The 19,753-nt window shown below is 42.8% G+C and overlaps 1 protein-coding gene across 3 annotated transcripts in view; it reads right to left on the reverse strand.

Annotated features, from left to right (window-relative positions):
* The window catches only part of slc4a4a (solute carrier family 4 member 4a), an 87,105-nt gene that overhangs the window by 43,362 nt on the left and 23,990 nt on the right, over positions 1-19,753 (reverse strand). For 2 of the 3 annotated variants that reach the window (XM_034216630.1, XM_034216628.1), the window contains exons 5-7: positions 5,426-5,561; positions 2,516-2,676; positions 378-557 (exon numbers count right to left, since the gene is read on the reverse strand). In XM_034216630.1, the coding sequence (XP_034072521.1) occupies positions 378-557; positions 2,516-2,676; positions 5,426-5,561 (477 nt within the window). The remainder of the gene's footprint in view (positions 1-377; positions 558-2,515; positions 2,677-5,425; positions 5,562-19,753) is intronic. The other variant, XM_034216629.1, reaches the window with a different exon arrangement.

The raw sequence follows: 19,753 nt of genomic DNA on the forward strand, positions 1-19,753 counted from the left end.
CTTGTTCTTATTTAGCTTGTTTTATTTGTCTTTCCTTGGCTTTTAAAAAATATAAAAATGTAATATTATAATGTTTTAATTTTTGTAAAACACTAAGGATCTCCTTCTGTTGAAATGTGTTGTATAAAAAACACCTTCCATCCTTTACTATATTAGCATAAATAAGAATATTTAAAAATAAAGTTCAAGGGTCGATCAGGTCTATAATAAAAAACAAACTACTCATTATAACTTGAGTGACAATAGAAAAAACTAAATGTAACTAAGGGTTCGGGAAACTACCGCTTATTTAATTATAGGAGTAAAGTAGCTGATTTAGTTTCCTTTACACCATTTAAAAAGAAAAGAAGACTGCACCACACTGGCATCAGTATTACCGTTTTCCTGGTTGGAAAACAGCCTACTTGCACTGGAGACCGTCTTCCCGATGTCAGCCAGAGAGCGCAGGTTGGACTTCTTGGTCTGGTGGCGATGTCTCCGGAGCAACGTGTACATCACTTTGTCCTTCAGCTCTGGCTTCAGCTGGCCGATCTCTATTTGGTTGTCTGTGATCAGCTCTGAAGGTGCAGAGAGGGGAGAGGGAAAGAAGAGGGTGAGGAACGATGAGTTCACTCTTTTTCTGGAGGGAAGAACGTTTAACCACTGTTTTTAAGATTTGACAACTATATAATTAGACCCGCCAAAAACTAGAATTGTCTTGCAATTGCTTATTTCGTAGTAAAAACCTACATTTATTCAACTTGCAGGGCGGAAAAAACACCAGCAAAGCCTCATGTCAACTGACTTTATACACTGAACAAAAATATAAAAGCAACACTTTTGTTTTTGCTCCCATTTTTCATGAGATGAACTCAAAGATCTAAAACATTTTCTATATACACAAAATAACCATTTCGCTCAAATATTGTTCACAAATCTGAAAAAATCTGTGATAGTGAGCACTTCTCCTTTGCCGAGATAATCCATCCCACCTCACAGGTGTGGCATATCAAGATGCTGATTAGACAGCATGATTATTGCAGAGGTGTGCCTTAGGCTGGCCACAATAAAAGGCCACTCTGAAACGTGCAGTTTTGCTTTATTGGGGGCGTCTGGGGGGGTCCGAAAACCAGTCAGTATCTGGTGTGAGGGGTAGGGTTAGGGTTAGGGTAATGTTGTGAATCGAGTGGCCCATGGTGGTGGTGGGGTTATGGTATGGGCAGGCGACGGATGTTATATATCCCTTCGTGCAGCCTTCGGCAGTCTTAATTTAGTAACAACACAAAGCAAATGCGTGAGGCGACATAAAAAGTCCCTTCACTTTTGCAAGGCTTTAATTAGTGCCACCCAGACTGTAATGCTCCTGTGTGAAAGTCTTCCTGGCATCATGAAACGGCTCAATCAAAAGGTCTTGGCTATTTTTAAAAAGAAGGTCAGGAGCCTGAATGGTGAAAGATAGAAGCCTCGGGGAGTTCCTCTTCTCGTGGAGGGGCAGCGCTGTTAATGGCCCATCAGTCAAGCCTGCCGGCCTCAAAGCAAGAGGCCCAGCTCCACTGTGTCCGCTCAGTCCGTGCAGCGCTCTCAATTACATCACATTAATCACTCGCAACTGGTAACTCTTCCTCCTGCTCCCTCATGCAGACAAAAAGGAAGAGGGTTGGCTGTCCTCAAATAAGGAAGTGTGTGTCCGTTTACAAACTACTATTTGAGTTCCTCACTGTTCCAACATAAAGTACAGTATTGGATGGACTTGACTATGGAAGCGACCTTTTGTTTCACTTAAAGCGAAACAGAGGAAGGAAGTAAATCCTCAGAGCCAGCCCCTTGTGTGATGCGCAGGAACGCAACACATCGCACATCACAGAGCAGACAACATCTAACTGGCAGACAAGTTTTCTTCTGACCTTCACTTGTGTCATTGGGTAACAGTTAAAACAAAGACTTATACACATTACAACTCAACATGTTGCAGAATTCTGTTATTCACTGGAGTGATTATATGCCATAAAAAAAAAAAGCCTTGGCACAATTATTTTTCGCAGAATGATTTTGTTTTAAAGAGACAATAAAATGTATTTTCTATGAATGTTTTTTTAATGGTTACTGTGGGGTATGGTTAGGACGTTAGGTGACTTACGTTTCTATTAAAAGGGCAATCCCCAGATTCTATATTTTAAAATGAATGTAGTCATGAACAGTAGTATTCTGCCTGTGTAAACTGTAATGTCCTCTGTGGGTCTTGTAGAGTTTTGAAAAGTCTGCGAGACATTGAGTCATTTTAGTTTGGGCTTGAAGGGGATACATTTAAAACAGAAAGCCTGTGTTACAAACTGATGATGATGACTTTGAAAGACATATACAGCATGGAGAGTCTCATGAAAGCACTCTATATTAAGAAGCATTAAAGGGGGATGAAGAATTTCAAGTTTTCTGTTTTCAATCAGTCTCTTACAAGTCCCCGAACCTTTTTGGGAAAAATGTGTGCTCTTTTAATATTGGACAAGTACTGAGAAAACACCAACTCTAGCCAACTTACCAACAACCTGAGGTAGAGTGGAAGCTTCCAGGTCCAGCATGATGGTGCCCTTCTCTATGCACGTCCGCAGCTCAAAGAGGCTGTGTAAGGACAGCGTGGCCACGTGGGGTTTACTCCAGCGTTCACCTCCTTTCTCTACCTTCTCCTCAAACTTGATCCACCTGGAGGAATGGAAAGGGGCAGAACAAGGATAGGATTAAACTGGGAACCTGAAGACAGCTACATACAGTAACAGATAGTATGTGTCTGACTCTCTGCCCTAAATGGCTTGTTGGAGCTCCTGCCCCCCCAGTGTGCTCTGATTGGTCAGCTCGCCCACTCTGTTCTGATGAGTCCACCACCGTTACAGCGGAAGATCAGTGTTTATGTGTTACAATGGCGTTTGTTAGCAACCAGGAAATTACAGCCTCGCCGTGTCCTGCAGTCTCTGGCTGACAAATCCGTGGAACTGCAGCTGAGAAAAGGTTGAGTGTGTGTGTGTGTGTGTGTGTGTGTGTGTGTGTGTGTGTGTGTGTGTGTGTGTGTGTGTGTGTGTGTGTGTGTGTGTGTGTGTGTGTGTGTGTGTGTGTGTGTGTGTGTGTGTGTGTGTGTGTGTGTGTGTGTGTGTGTGTGTGTGTGTGTGTGTGTGTGTGTGTGTGTGTGTGTGTGTGTGTGTGTGTGTGTGTGTGTGTGTGTGACCAATCCGCGGACGTAACTTAACGGCTCCGCGCATTGGTCCATTTGGACCAATGGGTCCATTGGGTCGTTGTTACGTCACTTGGTTCCCAGAAGAAACAAATGGAAAAGAGAAATCTCCACCAAGGCGTTCTGGGGCAGCATAGACAGGTCTTCTCTGTGTTAGAGTTGTACTCGCTACAGGGTGTACTTTGAGGGTTTGTGACTCTGCAGACCGTTTACATGCAGAAAAACCTTCATAACACACAAGGGGACGGGTAATAACCAGAAAAGCATGACATGGGACCTTGAATATATTATATAGTTCTTTGCATTTTCCATTCAAATAAAAAGTATGTTATATTACATGTATGGAGCTGTAAATGCAAGATGGATTGATAGAGTTGAAGCCAATATAACCTGGAAACTCACCACATAATACATTAAATATGACACAAATGCAGTGCATATATGTATGTGTCATGTTTGTCCATATACTATTGGAAATAACATCCAAAGTATATCTTAAAATGATCTTGTATGGGTGCAAGTATTAACAGATTATGTAAAACATTTTTAAATATGTATACATTCTAAGGCATTTGGTCAAGTAAATGACACCACGACTACATTCCCCTTCTACTTTAATAATAATACTTCAAAACTGCCTCTTTGTAATTAATTTCATGTTTTTTTAATTATTAAATGTGTTGTGTGATGGACAGGTGAGAATCATTTCAGATAATGGTTTTTGAATCCAGAGGCGGCACTGTCATTGCTATCTCCTTCATGTATCTCTTTAATCACTTCCCATTCCCCCCTCCCTCAGAGTCAGGGAGATGAGAAACTAAACTAGTACTGAGCAGTTGTCTTTATGCCAGGGTTTTATTCAGTCTTGGCTGCAAAAGTTGCACTTGGCAGACGGCCAGCACTACCCAGCACTTGTGAGATCTTTTATTCAGTTTGGGTCCACAGAGTGCACTTAGTGAGACATTGGAACGGGTCTTAATCTCTGCAGTTATTTGCCGAATAATAATTTGGAATTAAGATGCAGGATAGATTTATGTCAACTTTAATAAGCAATGTACGCTTTAAATAAGTAACTGACATGCTTTAAAGGGTTGAACTGGCCTCTTATGTCAACCTTTTCAGTCCTGCTGATCCTCTTGAATAGATTTTTTTTTTTGTGTACACTTGTATTGTGGTATTTCAGTTGAAACTCTTGACTGCAGAGAAATATCCCTTTTAGAGAAGAAAAAACTTGTATGTTTCCCTTTAACCTTTGATTGTTTCTACTTGTTTTATGTATTTATTGTAACTGTGTTCCCCTGTATAATTAATATTGTACATTGGGAAATATGACACTAAATTCTACCTCATACCTGGGAATCAATCAGTGAAAAACATTGTGTCTGTTTTCGATAGTTAGGTTTTTTCCTAGATGGATGCCATTACATGATCAGAAGTCTTATTCTCAAGCCGAAAGTGTCAAATGCTATGACGCACTTTCAATTAATTTACATTTTGACGTGTATCTAATCCAATCCAGGTAAAACTAAGGTAAATACTATCCCTAAAGGGTTGTATTTTTGCCTGAATGTCAAGCTCTAATGTAACTTGAATGTTGGCATAGTGACGCAGTTAAAGTATATCTAAGCAAATGTTTTACCAAGCTAATATCAATCACATATGTGCATCAGGGGCAGGACAAATGCATCATCATAACTTGGCTAAGTTCTTCAGTACAATTCTGCTGCAAGTCATTTGACGAAGAGTGAACCAAAATGTAACCTTTTCAGCAGTACAATTGGTCAGAGGTTAGGATAACAGATCAACTCATGTGGAGCCTCAAACACCAGCCCAGGGATCCAGTTTCCCCCTGAGAGAGCTTCACTCATCCAGCGCTAATGATTTATAAAACAATGAGCCCATCTCTCTCCCACTAGTGGTCACACAGGAGAGACCTGGGGAACCCTGTGTGCTCGCTTTTTCAATTCAATTCAGACAGCAAATTCCCTGATGTAAGAATAAGTTCAAGGATCTTTCTTCAGCCACTGGTGTGACTGAAAAAACATCCAAAGCTCCAAACGATGTTTGAAGTGAACTTATTAAAATAAATGTTCTTCAAAATAAGATTGACATCAAGAATTTAGTTTGTGATTTCTTAAATGATCGAGTACAAATAAATGAAGAGGGTCCCTCAAAATGGAACACTGACAGCTCTGTTGAACCTGAGTGTCAGACTGTGGTCCTTACCTGGCCGTCTCCTTCCACTCCATCTCCTGTCCATCCACCGACAGCAGCTCATCCAACTCCGTGAAGAGTTGAGGGGGTGCCGGGCCATCATCTTCCTCACCGAGTATGAAGCGGATCCTCTCGGCTGCCGGTGAAACTGCGGAGAGAGGAAAAATACTGCGGTTCATAGGCTGGCATTGGTGCCCGTTGGGCAAGGGTTTGGGGTCTGGCTTGTCCTCCTCAGTCGGACCCTTCTCGTTGACCTCAGGAGGAGATGGAGGTGGGGGGATTTTCACCATGACCTCCTCTCCTTTCTCTTCCGTGTCTTCTTCCTTTTCCTCCTTCTCCTCTTGGTTATTGTTGTTGTTGGACATCTTTAATAACTCGGTGACCCCCCTCTAAACTCTCCAAATCAGCTGACCCTGGGTTTGCTCCTCAGATAGTAAGCCACACAAGCTCACCAGAGTCCTAAAGCAGCAGCAGAACCCTCATTAAAGCCCCGGGTGGAAGTGACAGTCACTCTCAGCTGCCTGCTCCAGCACTTTGTGGACCAGGTAGGAGGGGGCCGATGGGGTTTAGGGGTCCCCTCAGTGACAGAGTCCCCACAGCTAGCCCCTTCTCCCTCTCTGCCCCCCCTTTACTGTTCAAATAGGCCTACGCTATTGGCCCTCCAGCCTTGGCAAGCTGCCCTGGAGCCCCTCATTAACAATTAGGAAATGGTTCACAAACTGGCCTATTCTCCAGCAGAGGCTTGGCTTTCTTTCCCCTTGTCTTCTCATTTGAATATTTAAAGAGCAACAGAACATAATTTCAACAGGATTGATATATGAATTATACTAGTGCTATCCAAACATGTTGCCAATGGTAGAGATTCACCACATCTTCCAAAGCCAAAATAGAACTTCTGAATACACAATCCCTCAGTAATAAAGCATTCTTCATTCATGACCACATCACCGATGAGAAAATGGACTTCATGTGCCTCACGGAAACCTGGCATCAGCCAGAGGTTTACTCCACCCTCAATGAAGCTTGCCCTCCTGGCTACAGCTACTTGGAGAAAGCCCGCAGCACTGGTCGTGGTGGAGGCCTAGCTGTCATCTACCGAAAGGAATTGGAACTGTCACTCCTGCCCCTGCCTGTATTGTCCTCTTTTGAATGCCTTGCATTTAAATGTAAACCCCCCTTCGCCCTGACAATACTTCTGATCTACCGGCCACCCAAACCCAACTCAGCTTTCATCCCAGAGATACAAGACCTTCTCACTACGCTATGCACAACCTCTGCCAATATTATCATACTTGGAGATTTTAATATTCACGTCGACTCCCCCTCCTGCCACTTTGGCACTGAGTTTCTGCTACTGCTGGACTGCCTCAATCTGACACAGCATGTAAATGTCCCCACACACGCCAAGGGCCACACGCTCGACCTGGTCATCACAAACTCCGCCCCCATCAGCAATCTGCTAGTGTATGACTTGGGGGTGTCTGACCACAAGACCATCTCTATGGAGCTCTCTTTCCAATCCCCACTCAGCATGCACTTGATCTGCACGCCCCCCTCAAAACCAGGATGGTCACCTTCTCGCGCTCAGCCCCATGGTACACCGGCGAACTGCAGAGAATGAAGACAGCTGGGTGTGTCCTTGAGCGGCGGCTCAAGGCTTCAGGACTCACTGTTCACCGGTTAGCCTATCGTGAACACCAGAAGGCCTACGCACAGTCCCTCAGAGATGCACGGTCCCAGTCAGAGTTCCCGTTAGAATATTTTGTCGCCGGTCAACATGTCCGTTAAAGTTGAAATCTTCCGGACAAAATGAGAAAAGTGCCGGTCAAAGGTCTTCTTTGTTATTTATTGTGCTTTAAAACACATTGATATGATTCGATATTAAACAAACTAATTATAGTAGATTTAGATTAACTACATTATTCAAAAGCGTACAGTAATTTACAATAACACGGGAATAATAAACGGAGCGCTCTCTCCCTCTCCTGACAGCCCGTCAGTATCATGCAGCTCGCGGATCAGTAATGAGTGACCCGACAGTAAAACTAAACATATCTATAACTAGTTACGGTAGTTTGAGAGGTCATTAAAATAGCTACGTGTGATATTCTAACCTGAAGTGTGTGTTGCTCCGCTCACCGCTGCATGTGATCATGCAGAGCTGCGTGTCGACTCGTCAGCAGCAGCTTATCTCTCTCTCCCGTCAGATTAGACTTCACTCGCGTTTATGTCCATATCGATCAGATCTAACTAGTTCTAGCTAATGATATGACTACCTGCTTATTAAAAGACACCTAAACAATAAGTGTCGCTATGCAACCGGGTGAGGCCGCAAAGTATAGCGCAGCATTATGCATTTGTTTACATGCCCACCGGAACCCTGAGGCATTACCAACAGATCAACGCACAATCAACCCATACAGGACATCTCTCTCTCCACGTTAAAGAGGCTTCTCAATACTCAAATTTCCCCTCCTCGACTCCCCTCCTCGACTCCCCTCCTCGGTTCCCCTCCTCGAGACTTAGACCCGCCCACAGGAGATGCGAGCGGAGGACCGAGGAGGGGAACCGAGGAGAGAGGAGAGGAAGCAGCAGACGTTTAAAGAAATGAGAACTCCTCTCCTCTGAGCGGTCATTTTAAAGAGACGTCCGTTCATTATTACGTGGCAACAGCTGCATAAGCTGTCGAGTGTTTTGTCATAGCGCTGTATCTCTGTTAGATCAGCTGAACATTGTTCCCCCACATATTTACTTTGAATTCATTGAGAGTGCGGTATAATGAGACAATAACAGGCTACAGATGCGGACACACACACACAAATATATTTATATAGATATATACAATTTAAAGTATGAGAGCACTCTCATAATAACGTAACACAATCAGAGACTGGATATATCCCCCCCTCTCTCTGGTCGCTGAAATGGGGAATTGAAATTACGGGCCAAAAGTTGTATTTACAAGTAGGCCTATTAAAAGTAAGCAGAGGACACCAAACTAACTGAGACCCGTCTGTCCGCCGCATTTACGCACTGTACAACACACACCTACAAGCAAATAAAGAGAGTAGGCCTGTTATACTGAGTGATATATATTATACACACTGCTCTGCTTTCTGCATGGACCTTACAGCTGTTCTCTCTGGAAACATCACGACGCGATGAAAGCAGTTTCTAAAATAATATCCAGGGGATGCATGCATAGCTGTCATTGGCTGAGATAAGTCCGGCCGTGCGTCACGCCTCCACCGTTCCCGGAAATGCATCCGTGGAGGAGCCGTGGAGGAACCATCAGTGTATCCTCGGTTAGAGCTCCTCCAGAGAGCCTCCTCGACGCTCGATCCTCGGTCCTCGGTGTGCATTTAGAGAAATTAGATGTCCTTCAAAATGGCGCGCTGAAATTCATTTCCGGGTCACTACCGGAGGACCGAGGAGTCGAGGAGGGGAAATTTGAGTATTGAGAAGCCTCTTGTGTGTTAGACATTAGAATTGACTATTCTTGTCTGTCACATAAATGGCGCAACTGATGCGGTATTGCGCTAAACGGAAATTATTTTGAACGGACACTTTGACCGGAGAGATTTAGATTTGCCGGTCTTCAGCATATTTTACCGGTCGTAGTCCGGTAATTACCGGCTAACGGGAACTCTGGTCCCAGTACTACTCCTCCCTCATCAACAACAGTACTGGAAACTCCAAGCAACTCTTCTCCACCATAAACCACCTCCTCAAACCCCAAAGTCCTCTACACTCCGACTCCACTGAGAAGCAGTGTAGCAACTTTGCCGCCTTCTTCACTAACAAAGTTGATACTATCCGCTCCCTCCTCTCTAGCCCCTCTGCACCTCCAGTTACAACTGCTGACCCACAGCCTGGGACAACCCAGCCTCTTCGCTGTTTCACGGACATCTCTCAGCGAGAGTTTGAGGGCATCGTTAGGAGGATGAAGCCCTCCACCTGTGTCCTGGACCCCCTTCCGTCAGCTCTTGTAAAATCGTACATCTGTACCATGAGCCCCATGATCACTAAGATCGTAAACCTCTCTCTCCAGGCTGGCCATGTCCCCTCTGCCCTAAAAACCGCTGTCATCAAACCTCGTCTCAAAAAACCCTCCCTTGACCCGGGAGTCCTGGCCAACTACACACCCATTTCCAACCTTCCTTTTCTATCAAAGGTGCTGGAAAAACTAGTTGCTGCTCAGCTCCAGGACCACCTAAACTCCAACAACTTATTTGAGAAGTTCCAGTCTGGTTTCCGCTCAGGCCACAGCACAGAAACTGCCCTGGTCAGGGTCATCAACGACCTGCTGATGACGGCTGATGCTGGCTCTCCCTCTCTCCTCATCCGCCTCGATCTCACTGCAGCTTTCGACACCGTCGATCACGGCATCCTCCTCCATCGTCTGCACTCCACCATCGGACTCTCTGACTCTCCCCTTGACTGGTTCAGATCATACCTCACCGGGAGAACAGAGTACGTCTCCTTGGGCGAGGCAGAGTCGGGTACCCACAACGTCACCTGTGGTGTCCCTCAAGGATCAGTTCTCGGCCCCACCCTCTTCACACTCTACATGCTCCCCCTTGGCTTTATCATCAGCCGACATGGAGTATCATTCCATTGCTATGCTGATGACACCCAACTGTACCTCAGGATCAACCCTACCTCCTCTGCAGCCCTGCCTTCACCCACACTCACTGCCTGCCTGGAGGAGATACAGGCGTGGATGAAGCAAAACTTCCTGAAACTCAACAGCTCCAAGACCGAAGCCATTATAGTTGGCACCCCACACCAGGTTCGGTCATCCACCATCACCACCATCACCTTCTCCGGCCAGGACATTACCCTCTCCTCAATAGTCACCAACCTGGGTGTTAAAATGGACACCCATCTGACCTTTGAGGCCCACATTAAACAGCTGTGCAAGAACTCCTTTTATCACCTCAGGAACATCGCCAAACTCCGCCCCACACTCACTCTGTCTGACGCCGAAAAGCTGGTCCACGCCTTTGTCTCCTCCAGGCTGGACTACTGCAATGCACTCCTCATCGGGATCCCTAACAAAAGCATCCAGAAGCTCCAATACATTCAGAACAGCGCTGCTAGGATCCTGATGAGGGTGCGCAAATATGATCACATCACCCCCATCCTTAAAGCACTACACTGGCTACCCGTGGAACTGAGGATCGAATTCAAGGTCTCCGTCCTCACCCACCAGTGTGTCCATGGAACTGCCCCTCCCTACCTCAAGGAACTCCTCACCCCCCATACCTCCTTGCGGACCACCCGCTCCAGCAACTCCAACTTCCTCAAACCCCCCAGGACTAAACTCTGTACTATGGGAGACCGGGCCTTCTGCTCGGCTGCTCCCAGTCTGTGGAATGCTCTCCCCGACCAAATGAGAGCACCACAGACCGTGGAGGCTTTTAAAAAAGGCCTCAAAACCCATCTCTTCAAAAGAGCCTTTGCCTAGACATTTTTATCACCCTTTTATTTTTTTATTTTTTTTTTATTGCTTTTTATTAATTCTACCGTGTTGTGTAATGTTTATTTATACTGTTCATGCTCACTACTTGTAGCACTTCGGGATTTGAAATCAAATATGAAGTGCTTTATAAATGGAACCCATTATTATTATTATTATTACACCACCTTAGCTCGTTTCAACAAGTGGCAACAATATTTGAACTTCAAGTAGGAAGCCCACAAACAATCACTAACCCTCTTTCATGAAAGCAGACCCATGTGTGTAGAGCACTGTACACAAGGATTATTGTCATTAGCAAACAGCCACACAACACCATTGTGAGTGGAATCATTGGAGCTTGTTTTACTAGTGAAAAGCTCAAATTGATTAAAGATGGCATCTCTGCTTAGGAAATTAAACTCCTTGTGTTTAAAAGTTGCTTGTCTTGCAAATGTTGCATGATGGGAGAAAAAAATCCGTTTTTTTAGTACTGTTCATAACTGTGACTCCAACATTGTCCATACCCATACATGCTTCAAATGTAACTACTCATCCAAACCTAATCCGAAGGACATTATTGAAGCAGATATCAGGTCTTATGAGCTGCAAAAATGTTAAAATGCAGGTGTACCTCATCATAACATAATTATAGCTCAACTCAAATGAAAGGCCCTAGATTGGTTTGCATCAGTTAATTATACATTTATTTTTCAGTTGGAGCTGAAAGTCCTGTGAATGTTTTGCTAGTTTCAATCAAATGATTTACTCAATCAGGTTTCAGGTCTGACATGTTGACTGCAATTCAAATGATCTTTTAGTCTATACTTTAAACCACTCATATATTGGCTAGTTAATGTTAACAAATCTCTATTGTATTTACTTATATGTAAAACTGAGGGTAGAAATATGCCAACTTTATATGGTTCACATATAGTGATTTTGCCACTAGAAGTATGGTGAGAATTATAATACGCTACTTGGTGGACTGACTAAAATCCCACAATAGATCATGAAAGGTATTCTACAACAATGTTCACTAATCAGCTATAATACATTATATAATGTATTATAGCCTACAATCATGTATTGCTCTGAAGGCATGAAATCATTTTAGCAAAGCATTGTTTAGAAAAATACACCTACTGCCCCCAGATTGAAAACAAGATACCACGCTACTCTGTTCTCTCTGACACATAAAAAGGTATAGATAAATATGATGCAAATAGATGCAAATAGATCAATAGGATGCTTACAAGGTGAATTAAATCACTCAGAATATCTCTCTCAGAGGCAACTTTAAAATATAGATTTTGATATGTATTTGTCACATTTCCATATTTGTCATGGATGATCCACTGTCTATCTGGCACGTCTTCAAGTGCCCATAAATGTTTTTATTTGGCAATGAGTTCACTATAAAGTCCTATAGAGCTCCATAAATACTGATTAGGGAGAAATTAATGAGTGAGTGATTTCGGACACAGCCATGTTCCAGCATGTGGTTGTGATAGTTGAGCTCAGGGTTAAGGAATGCATTATGTCAGTGAAGGTCCTCACAAGTACAAAAGCACAACTATCTGTATGTAAGCGAGTGACAAAGCCTCCTGATTACATAACAGCATACTGCAGCATCAGAGAGTTGATTAATAAAATCCGTTTTTCCTGTGGACTATTCATCTGGACATAGAAGCCCCGAGAAAAAAGCAGGTTGTGGCAAAAGGACCACCCATGTGACCCATGTGACCCATGTATATGCGATGCTCTAAAATAAAGAATTCCTTAAAATAGCTGGATTACAGAGAAATAACTTTGATCCCGTTTGAGTTCATTTCAGGTTTAATTTGTATTGTGTGCCTATACTGTGACCTGTTACATGTTTAATATTCAGAAAGCTCTTTATTTGTCTCATACGGCCTGTGCTGCAGCACCTCTTTTCACCCTCTGTCTGAAACCAGAGCCAAGTCTGTTCTGATTGGTTAGCTGGCGGGCTCTGTTGTTTTTGGTCAACTACTTAGAGATGTGTGCCCCTTACTCACGTACAATTTGTTGGAGCGCAAGCCAAGAGATGCAGGAGTGTTACGTAGTGATGTCACTATGTTACAGAAGGACTACAATGGAGGCGGGGGGTAGGGGTATTTGGGAGAGAAACTCCCTTTGGGTTTACATACACATGGCATAAATACCTATATATCAGCTATACAACACACAACAGGAATGGAAAGAAAAAACTAATTATAATAGGGCCCCTTTAAGGTCTTTCCCTTGAAGGTGAAATTGAGACAATTACATACACACTTCTGCACTATAACACTAACCACATTGAGTGAATCATTCATTCATTCAATCAGTCAGCAGTCAAAAAGTTAAAGGGATTGAACTCCCCCCCCCCCCCCTTTTGTGTTTGGCAGGCACAATAATAGCAGCAGGTACGAGCCAGACAAGCAGCTGGAAGATTACTAGGTGGAGGACAAACTGTCTACACATGCAAACACACACACACACACACACACACACACACACACACACACACACACACACACACACACACACACACACACACACACACATGCAGCCACACGCACACTTTTCACAGGCTACAACTAGCTTAAGTCAACACTACTTGTTTAATAACACCTTGGGTAGAATAATTTACAAGTACGTTTCACACATTTAGCTGACATTCATAACCACAGCCATTTAAGCTGATTACAGTAAACAGTTAAATTAAATTAAGCTTTAAATATCTATATGGGGATAATTGCATGCAAACAAAAGCAAGCCTTGCAAGGAGAGTCACTGCTGTATTTCTTATGGGCATGCAGTTAAATACAAAAGCAGTAAAGGAATACAGCAACAGCAATTCTGTGTTGTTTTTTAACTTTACTAATAGCGCCATTAAAGTATAATTATGATAAAATAACCCACAAACACACATTTTTATTCTTCTCTATTAAATCAATATAAAGACATCCTGATGAAGAAAATACATAATCTCAGCAGAATTAAAGGGGCCATATAATGTACATTTTCAGGTTCATAATTGTATTTAGTGTCTCTACTGTGACATGTTTACATGCTTTAATGTTCAAAAAGCTCTTTATTATTCTCATACTGCCTGTGCTGCAGCACCTCTTTTCACCCTCTGTCTGAAACCAGAGCCAAGTCTGCTCTGATTGGTTAGCTGGCCGGCTCTGTTGTGATTAGTCAAGCGCTTAGAGATGTCCCGCTCCTTAGCCCATCAGCCTATCAACTACAATGTGTTGGAGCGCTAGCCAATAGAAGCATAAGTGTTACATAATAAGGTCACTATGCTGCAGAAGTAAACAAAGGAGTCCAATGGAGGTGTTTTAGGCAGGGGGGAGTGTGTAAGAGAGAAACTCCCTCTGGAGGGAACTTTGGGATTTTAGCCTTTGCAGACCATTTACATGCACAAAAACCTATAAAACACAATCAAATATGTGAACATTTGAAATATTAGAATACAATTAGAAAGGAAATTATCTTAAGGTTCTTGTAGTGCAGTGTAGGGAGGCAGACGGTCAAAATGTTATCCAAGATAAATATTGAAATTGTTAGGGAAAAACTGATGTTGCCTGTCCAGAATATTCAAGCTGGACACAAGCACCTTGTCAGTGATATTACAAAAGGTGGGAGGGTGGGTGAGAAGGGTTAGGGGGTGAGACTCAAAGCAGAGTGAAAGCAAAGAGGGGTGAGAGCAAGCACGAAAAGGAGGGATAGAGATGAAAATCCCATCGTTCAAACGCAATTTCAAAGCTCTGTGTGCACTAGCCAAGAGCCATGGGCATACAAAGAGGACTTTGTCCCAGAAGCAGAGGCTCATGGGATAGGGGATGGAGGAAGAATGCCCGCTGCCCGGCAGAAAGCTTAGTGTGACTGCCACTAAAGGCCTGTTTAGTCCCCCTCTTGACATGCATCCTACACGAATACCTTCCATCCCCTCTGACCTTTGTGGAAAAACTCAGCACAGTGTAAGGCTAAGGGGTCTAATAGCACGCTCATTGTCTGTGACTGTACATGCAATAATAATGCAACTCAGCATCGCTCATTCATAGCAAAGAGAGGATCACTGAGTGTACAGGAAATGTTTTCCGTGCCACAAAGTCTGAGGTTCAGTATGCAGGGCAGCTAGCTCACAGGCAGAAAACAGGGATTGGCTTGAATGCAGAGTAACAGCCAGAGAGTGGTTCATTGAAAGCACACTGTTTATACTCAGACAATCTAGCTCTGGCATGTTGTTGTGATAGCTGAGCAGAGCAGGTTCTGATGAGAACCGAACAAATACTAGCTGGGGGACACAACCTGATGAAAAAAGGTGAACTCAATGCACAGCCACATGTTCACTGTGCGTTCACTGTAAACAGCCCAACGCAACTGATCACAGCAGGGTTAAGTGCGATTCTAGGTTTGTCTGGAAAAGGGCATGATTACATGTTACTTGTTACATTACATGTTACTTGTTAGACGCTTTTATCCAAAGCGACTTACATACTCAATACTGTGGGCAATCCCCACAGGAGCAATTTGGGGTGAAGTGTCTCAGGGACACAACGACATGCTGACTGCAGTGGGGTTTGAACCTGTGACCTCCTGATCCGAACACCAAGGCGCTATCCACTGCGCCACACGCCGCCGCATGATGCACTGATTCTCCAGAAACTCGCAGAAATATTGCCATTATTCCTGTTGTCAGGGACACATGCAGGCACTTTCCCAGTTAGCCACCACTGCATCAATAAATGAGCTGTGAGTTGACATATGATGAATTTACAGAATTTCACATGCAAGTGGCAGAGGCGCACAATGACGGATTACAATTTTAAAAAAACAATGTCATATTTTTCTTTTTTTTTGTTGGATCAATGTAGCCAGGCGCTTTTTATTTCTATCTTAAAACATACTTGCCTGCCAAAGCTAACATTGATTGATCACTCAACGAAAAGAAAACTTACCTTTTATTACAACAAAGTAAAGCCTTGTTTTATTGGTACTGATCTGTACACCATATCAATGACGTATGTATTTTAGTGGATACTTTATTGTTAGATAGAGTATCTTCAGGCCAGTGTCAAGACGTATCAAATAACGTGTTCAAAGATACAGAATCATAGCAATTTGGGTGAAGTAAATTAGTGGAGGCAGGTTGAATAAAAGTAGTAAAAAACTAAACTCCTATGAGATATTAGATGTGATAATGCGTATAATCCTTACTACAGTGCAATTTCATCAAATGTACTGTCTAGACTAGACTGAGAAATACGTTTTGTCCTTTTCTCTTTAAATACCCTTTGTGGGTTATTAACACTGAACAATGAAGCTAGAAGACCTATGTGGGACATGTAGAACAAAGGGTTAAAAAGGCTTGAATGTTTGTGGTTGGGGGCAATGTTAAATTAAGAATCAAATCAATGAATATTAACTCATCATAACAATAACTCATGTCCAGATAGAAGAATTCAAACAAAACAATGGCCTTCAAAGGTTTAGTGTAAGTAGTTTATCCAATCAATATCGACAGACCTTTTCTACTGATATACATTAAAAAAATTAAAAGATATGACACAGAAGAATATCTCCCATGTCTTGGGAGTATTTTCCCATTGCTGGCACTGTGTGAGCACAGGCAAAGGTTTTAACAAAACCTCCCCTCAATTTGTGATACGTTAAAGGGTAATAGCAAATGTTTTGAATATTTATTCCAACTAGAATCATCAAGGCCAATAGGCCATTACGTTATATCATAGTTGAATAACTCACCAGAATCCATTTGGATGCTTCCTTGTAACACACATGGAAAGTATTCACCACCAAGTGGAGTATCGCACTGTGTACACTTTTAAAGTAATAGTTGTGATTGTAAAGGGATCACTGTTGCCATAGGAATGCTGGATACATTCAAAATGCCACCTTTTCAGGAACAAGAAGGGAAAATAATCAAGTTTTTTGCCTGACCTTTGTATTTATCTAATCAACTTTGAAACCCTCCATAAATCTCAAGACATTCATTTCTAAGAGAAGTGGGTATTCTTCCAGTGAAGCAACAGACATTCAATTGGAGATCATTTACAAAAAACTGCAAACATCACGGCAGTCATGGCTTGCTCTGTCTGACTTTGTGAAGTTAAACCCATTTGTAGGAGAACAGAGTTCCTAAGTAATCTTTGAAATCCTATTTGAGAGGACATTGGATCTAAAAGGATGGGGGAAAAGCCTTGAAAAAAACATAATCATCAAAACGAGCAGGGGTCAAATGTCCCTGCAGTGGACACACATGTAACCAGGAGGATGCACTTTCAGTCCCTGCAGCGTCCATCTGACCAAACAAGGGGATTTCAATCCAGACAAGGGCCGTCTCCCTGGGGGGGGGCATGATTCCCAGAGGGAATAACACAGGAAGGGAAGTGAATAACAGTAGGACATTAGGTAAACTGCATGCCTGTCAATTTTTCCATGCCTTACAAATTCCAGTTTTTGCCGTACCAACATTTTACAAAGGCAGAGTTGCTTTGGAGTCACCAGATCACAAAAAAAAACCTTCTCTTTAGCAATAATTGTTAACACTGATTTGAATCAAAATCGAAATGGCAATGACCTCCATTTTACGTGTATGCCTATGACATTCATGACGTCTGAAGGTTAGTAGGCTAGCTCACTAGCTTTCCCTAATAGCTTGCTGCATGCTAATGTAGCTACTTTGACCCTGAAAGGTCAGCTATGCCTGCAAGCTAAACAAGATCAAGTCAAACCATGCTCTGTCAACCCAACCAATGGGAGACTTTGGAGTGCTGTCCCTACCAAAACACCAAGTGAAGGAATATATTTGAGAAGAATAGTGATCATCACTTAGAAACGAACTTGGGGAATCAATGAATAAGAGATTCAAGAAGACAACCATGCGCAATTGGTTCCCACATTATGTGCTCTTTTTGTAATGTTTCTGCATCACAGTGAGTTATCTTCAAAATGTCCTGCTAATACAGCTGTGTTTGGATGCATCAGAAAACTGAAATCAGACATGTTGCTATTCTATTGATAGTTTCACCAGTACAGGCAGCAACTCTTTATATTAGTAACTTTACATTTTTTTTACTTTGGACCATCTATTAACCCCTTAAATCCATGACAGATTTCTACATAACATAAACAGCGTTTACGCTACTGCACCCATATGAACCAGCAGAGCCAGCAGCACAGTGTTGACTGTTATTAAAACGTCAATGCTTCCCCAGCCAACAGTCGCATTTTCCATGAATGGAGAATTACCAGTGTTGCTGTAAACAAACCCAGGTGTGTAGGGTTTCACATGTTCCGTGTGTAGGGTTTCACATGCTGACTTCATGGGGTGTTTTCAGGAATCAAGGATAGGATTTGTTTCCCCTTTGACACATTTTTTTTTTTTTTATGTATTGGATTTTTGGCAGGCAAGTAAAGACTTGATGCAGCTATGATGGATTGGATTTAAAGCATAATCAGTAAAGCGAGGGAGTAAAATGTGAATAGATGGCACAAGCCGAATGCTCCACCCCCAAGGCCTTTTGTCCCGTCCATGTTATCTGCGAGACATCGCCACAACGCAACGAGTCAAAATGATCCGCTATGTCCATAGACTGCAAACAGCGCTCTGCATGTCCTGTTCCACTGTCTGTGTGTGTCTGTCAACGCATTGGTCCAATCACATTCAGCATCCCGTCAGCGTTTTTTCCCCCAAAAAAATCTCTTTCAACCTGTCTGATTCAGAGCGAGAGTTTAAAAAAAATAATTCAGAGCGAGAGTTAACAGCTCATCTAGTTCGATCTGTACTGTAGCTAGTAGCCTAGTTTCACCTACCGGGGTGGCAACTGCCACCCTAAAAATAGGCCTTGCCACCCCAGCTGCCACCCCAGTTGGCAGCTTTGTTTTGAAAGAAAAGTTGTGGCTCATCGGACATTTATGAGAGAAAGTCTCTAATGTCCGAGTGCAAGTGAATGCAGCACAAGATGTACGTCATGTAACCCCTCCCCCGGTCCTGGCGCGAGCCTGGACATATGATTGGCGGCGATTTCATTTGAACAGGACGGCGCAAAACGAGAAGCATTCGGACCCAAGCACTGAAGGAATGAGGTATTTGCGGTCTGACAGAGAAGAGACTGTCAGTTTGGCTGTACTCAGCATTGAATCAAAACGCACTAAAGCTTTGATCTTAGTAAGTTTGTGAGGAGTTTTGCTGAACAAAATGGTAATCACCGCATTCAGCTGTAATAGACATGTCAACTTGATGCTCTGCTCACGGATGAGCATACAAAACTATTAAGATGATGACCTTACGTGTGTAAATATATTTTTTTCTTTAAGGGGGTCTGCCCCCAAAAAACAGTTTTAAGTCCTGAGAAAGTCAAATAAGACAGTGTGTAAAACTACACTGCCCAGCCAAACAAAAGTAACCACTTTGATTGAACTAGGCCAGTAGGTAAGGACTTTCCACTGGATAATAACTGAAGTATAAAATAATGCATGACTGAAGTGATGGAGACCATGTTGAAGGCAAACAAAAAGAGGAAATAACAGGTAAAATCAAGCAAATCCCCCTCTCAGATTCCACAGCAACCAGAAGAACAGAAATACTGGCTGGTGATTTGATTAATCAGCTTTGTGATGGAATAAAAAATGCACAGTGCATTTCCTTAGCTGTGGATGAGTCCACTGACACCACTGCGACTCTGAGGGGTCAAGCACAGACACAATAACAATGAAAACTGCTGCATACAGATTATTTTTGTTTTTACAACCTCGTGTTAAGAATCTTGTTGCAATTGTTTAAAAGTTTGAATGACCGTAATAAACTGACCTTTATCTTATTGAAACATTTATTTTGGACCTTT

The sequence above is a fragment of the Gymnodraco acuticeps genome, unplaced genomic scaffold, assembly GCF_902827175.1.
Source record: "Gymnodraco acuticeps unplaced genomic scaffold, fGymAcu1.1, whole genome shotgun sequence".
In the NCBI taxonomy this organism is placed as follows: Eukaryota; Metazoa; Chordata; class Actinopteri; order Perciformes; family Bathydraconidae; genus Gymnodraco; species Gymnodraco acuticeps.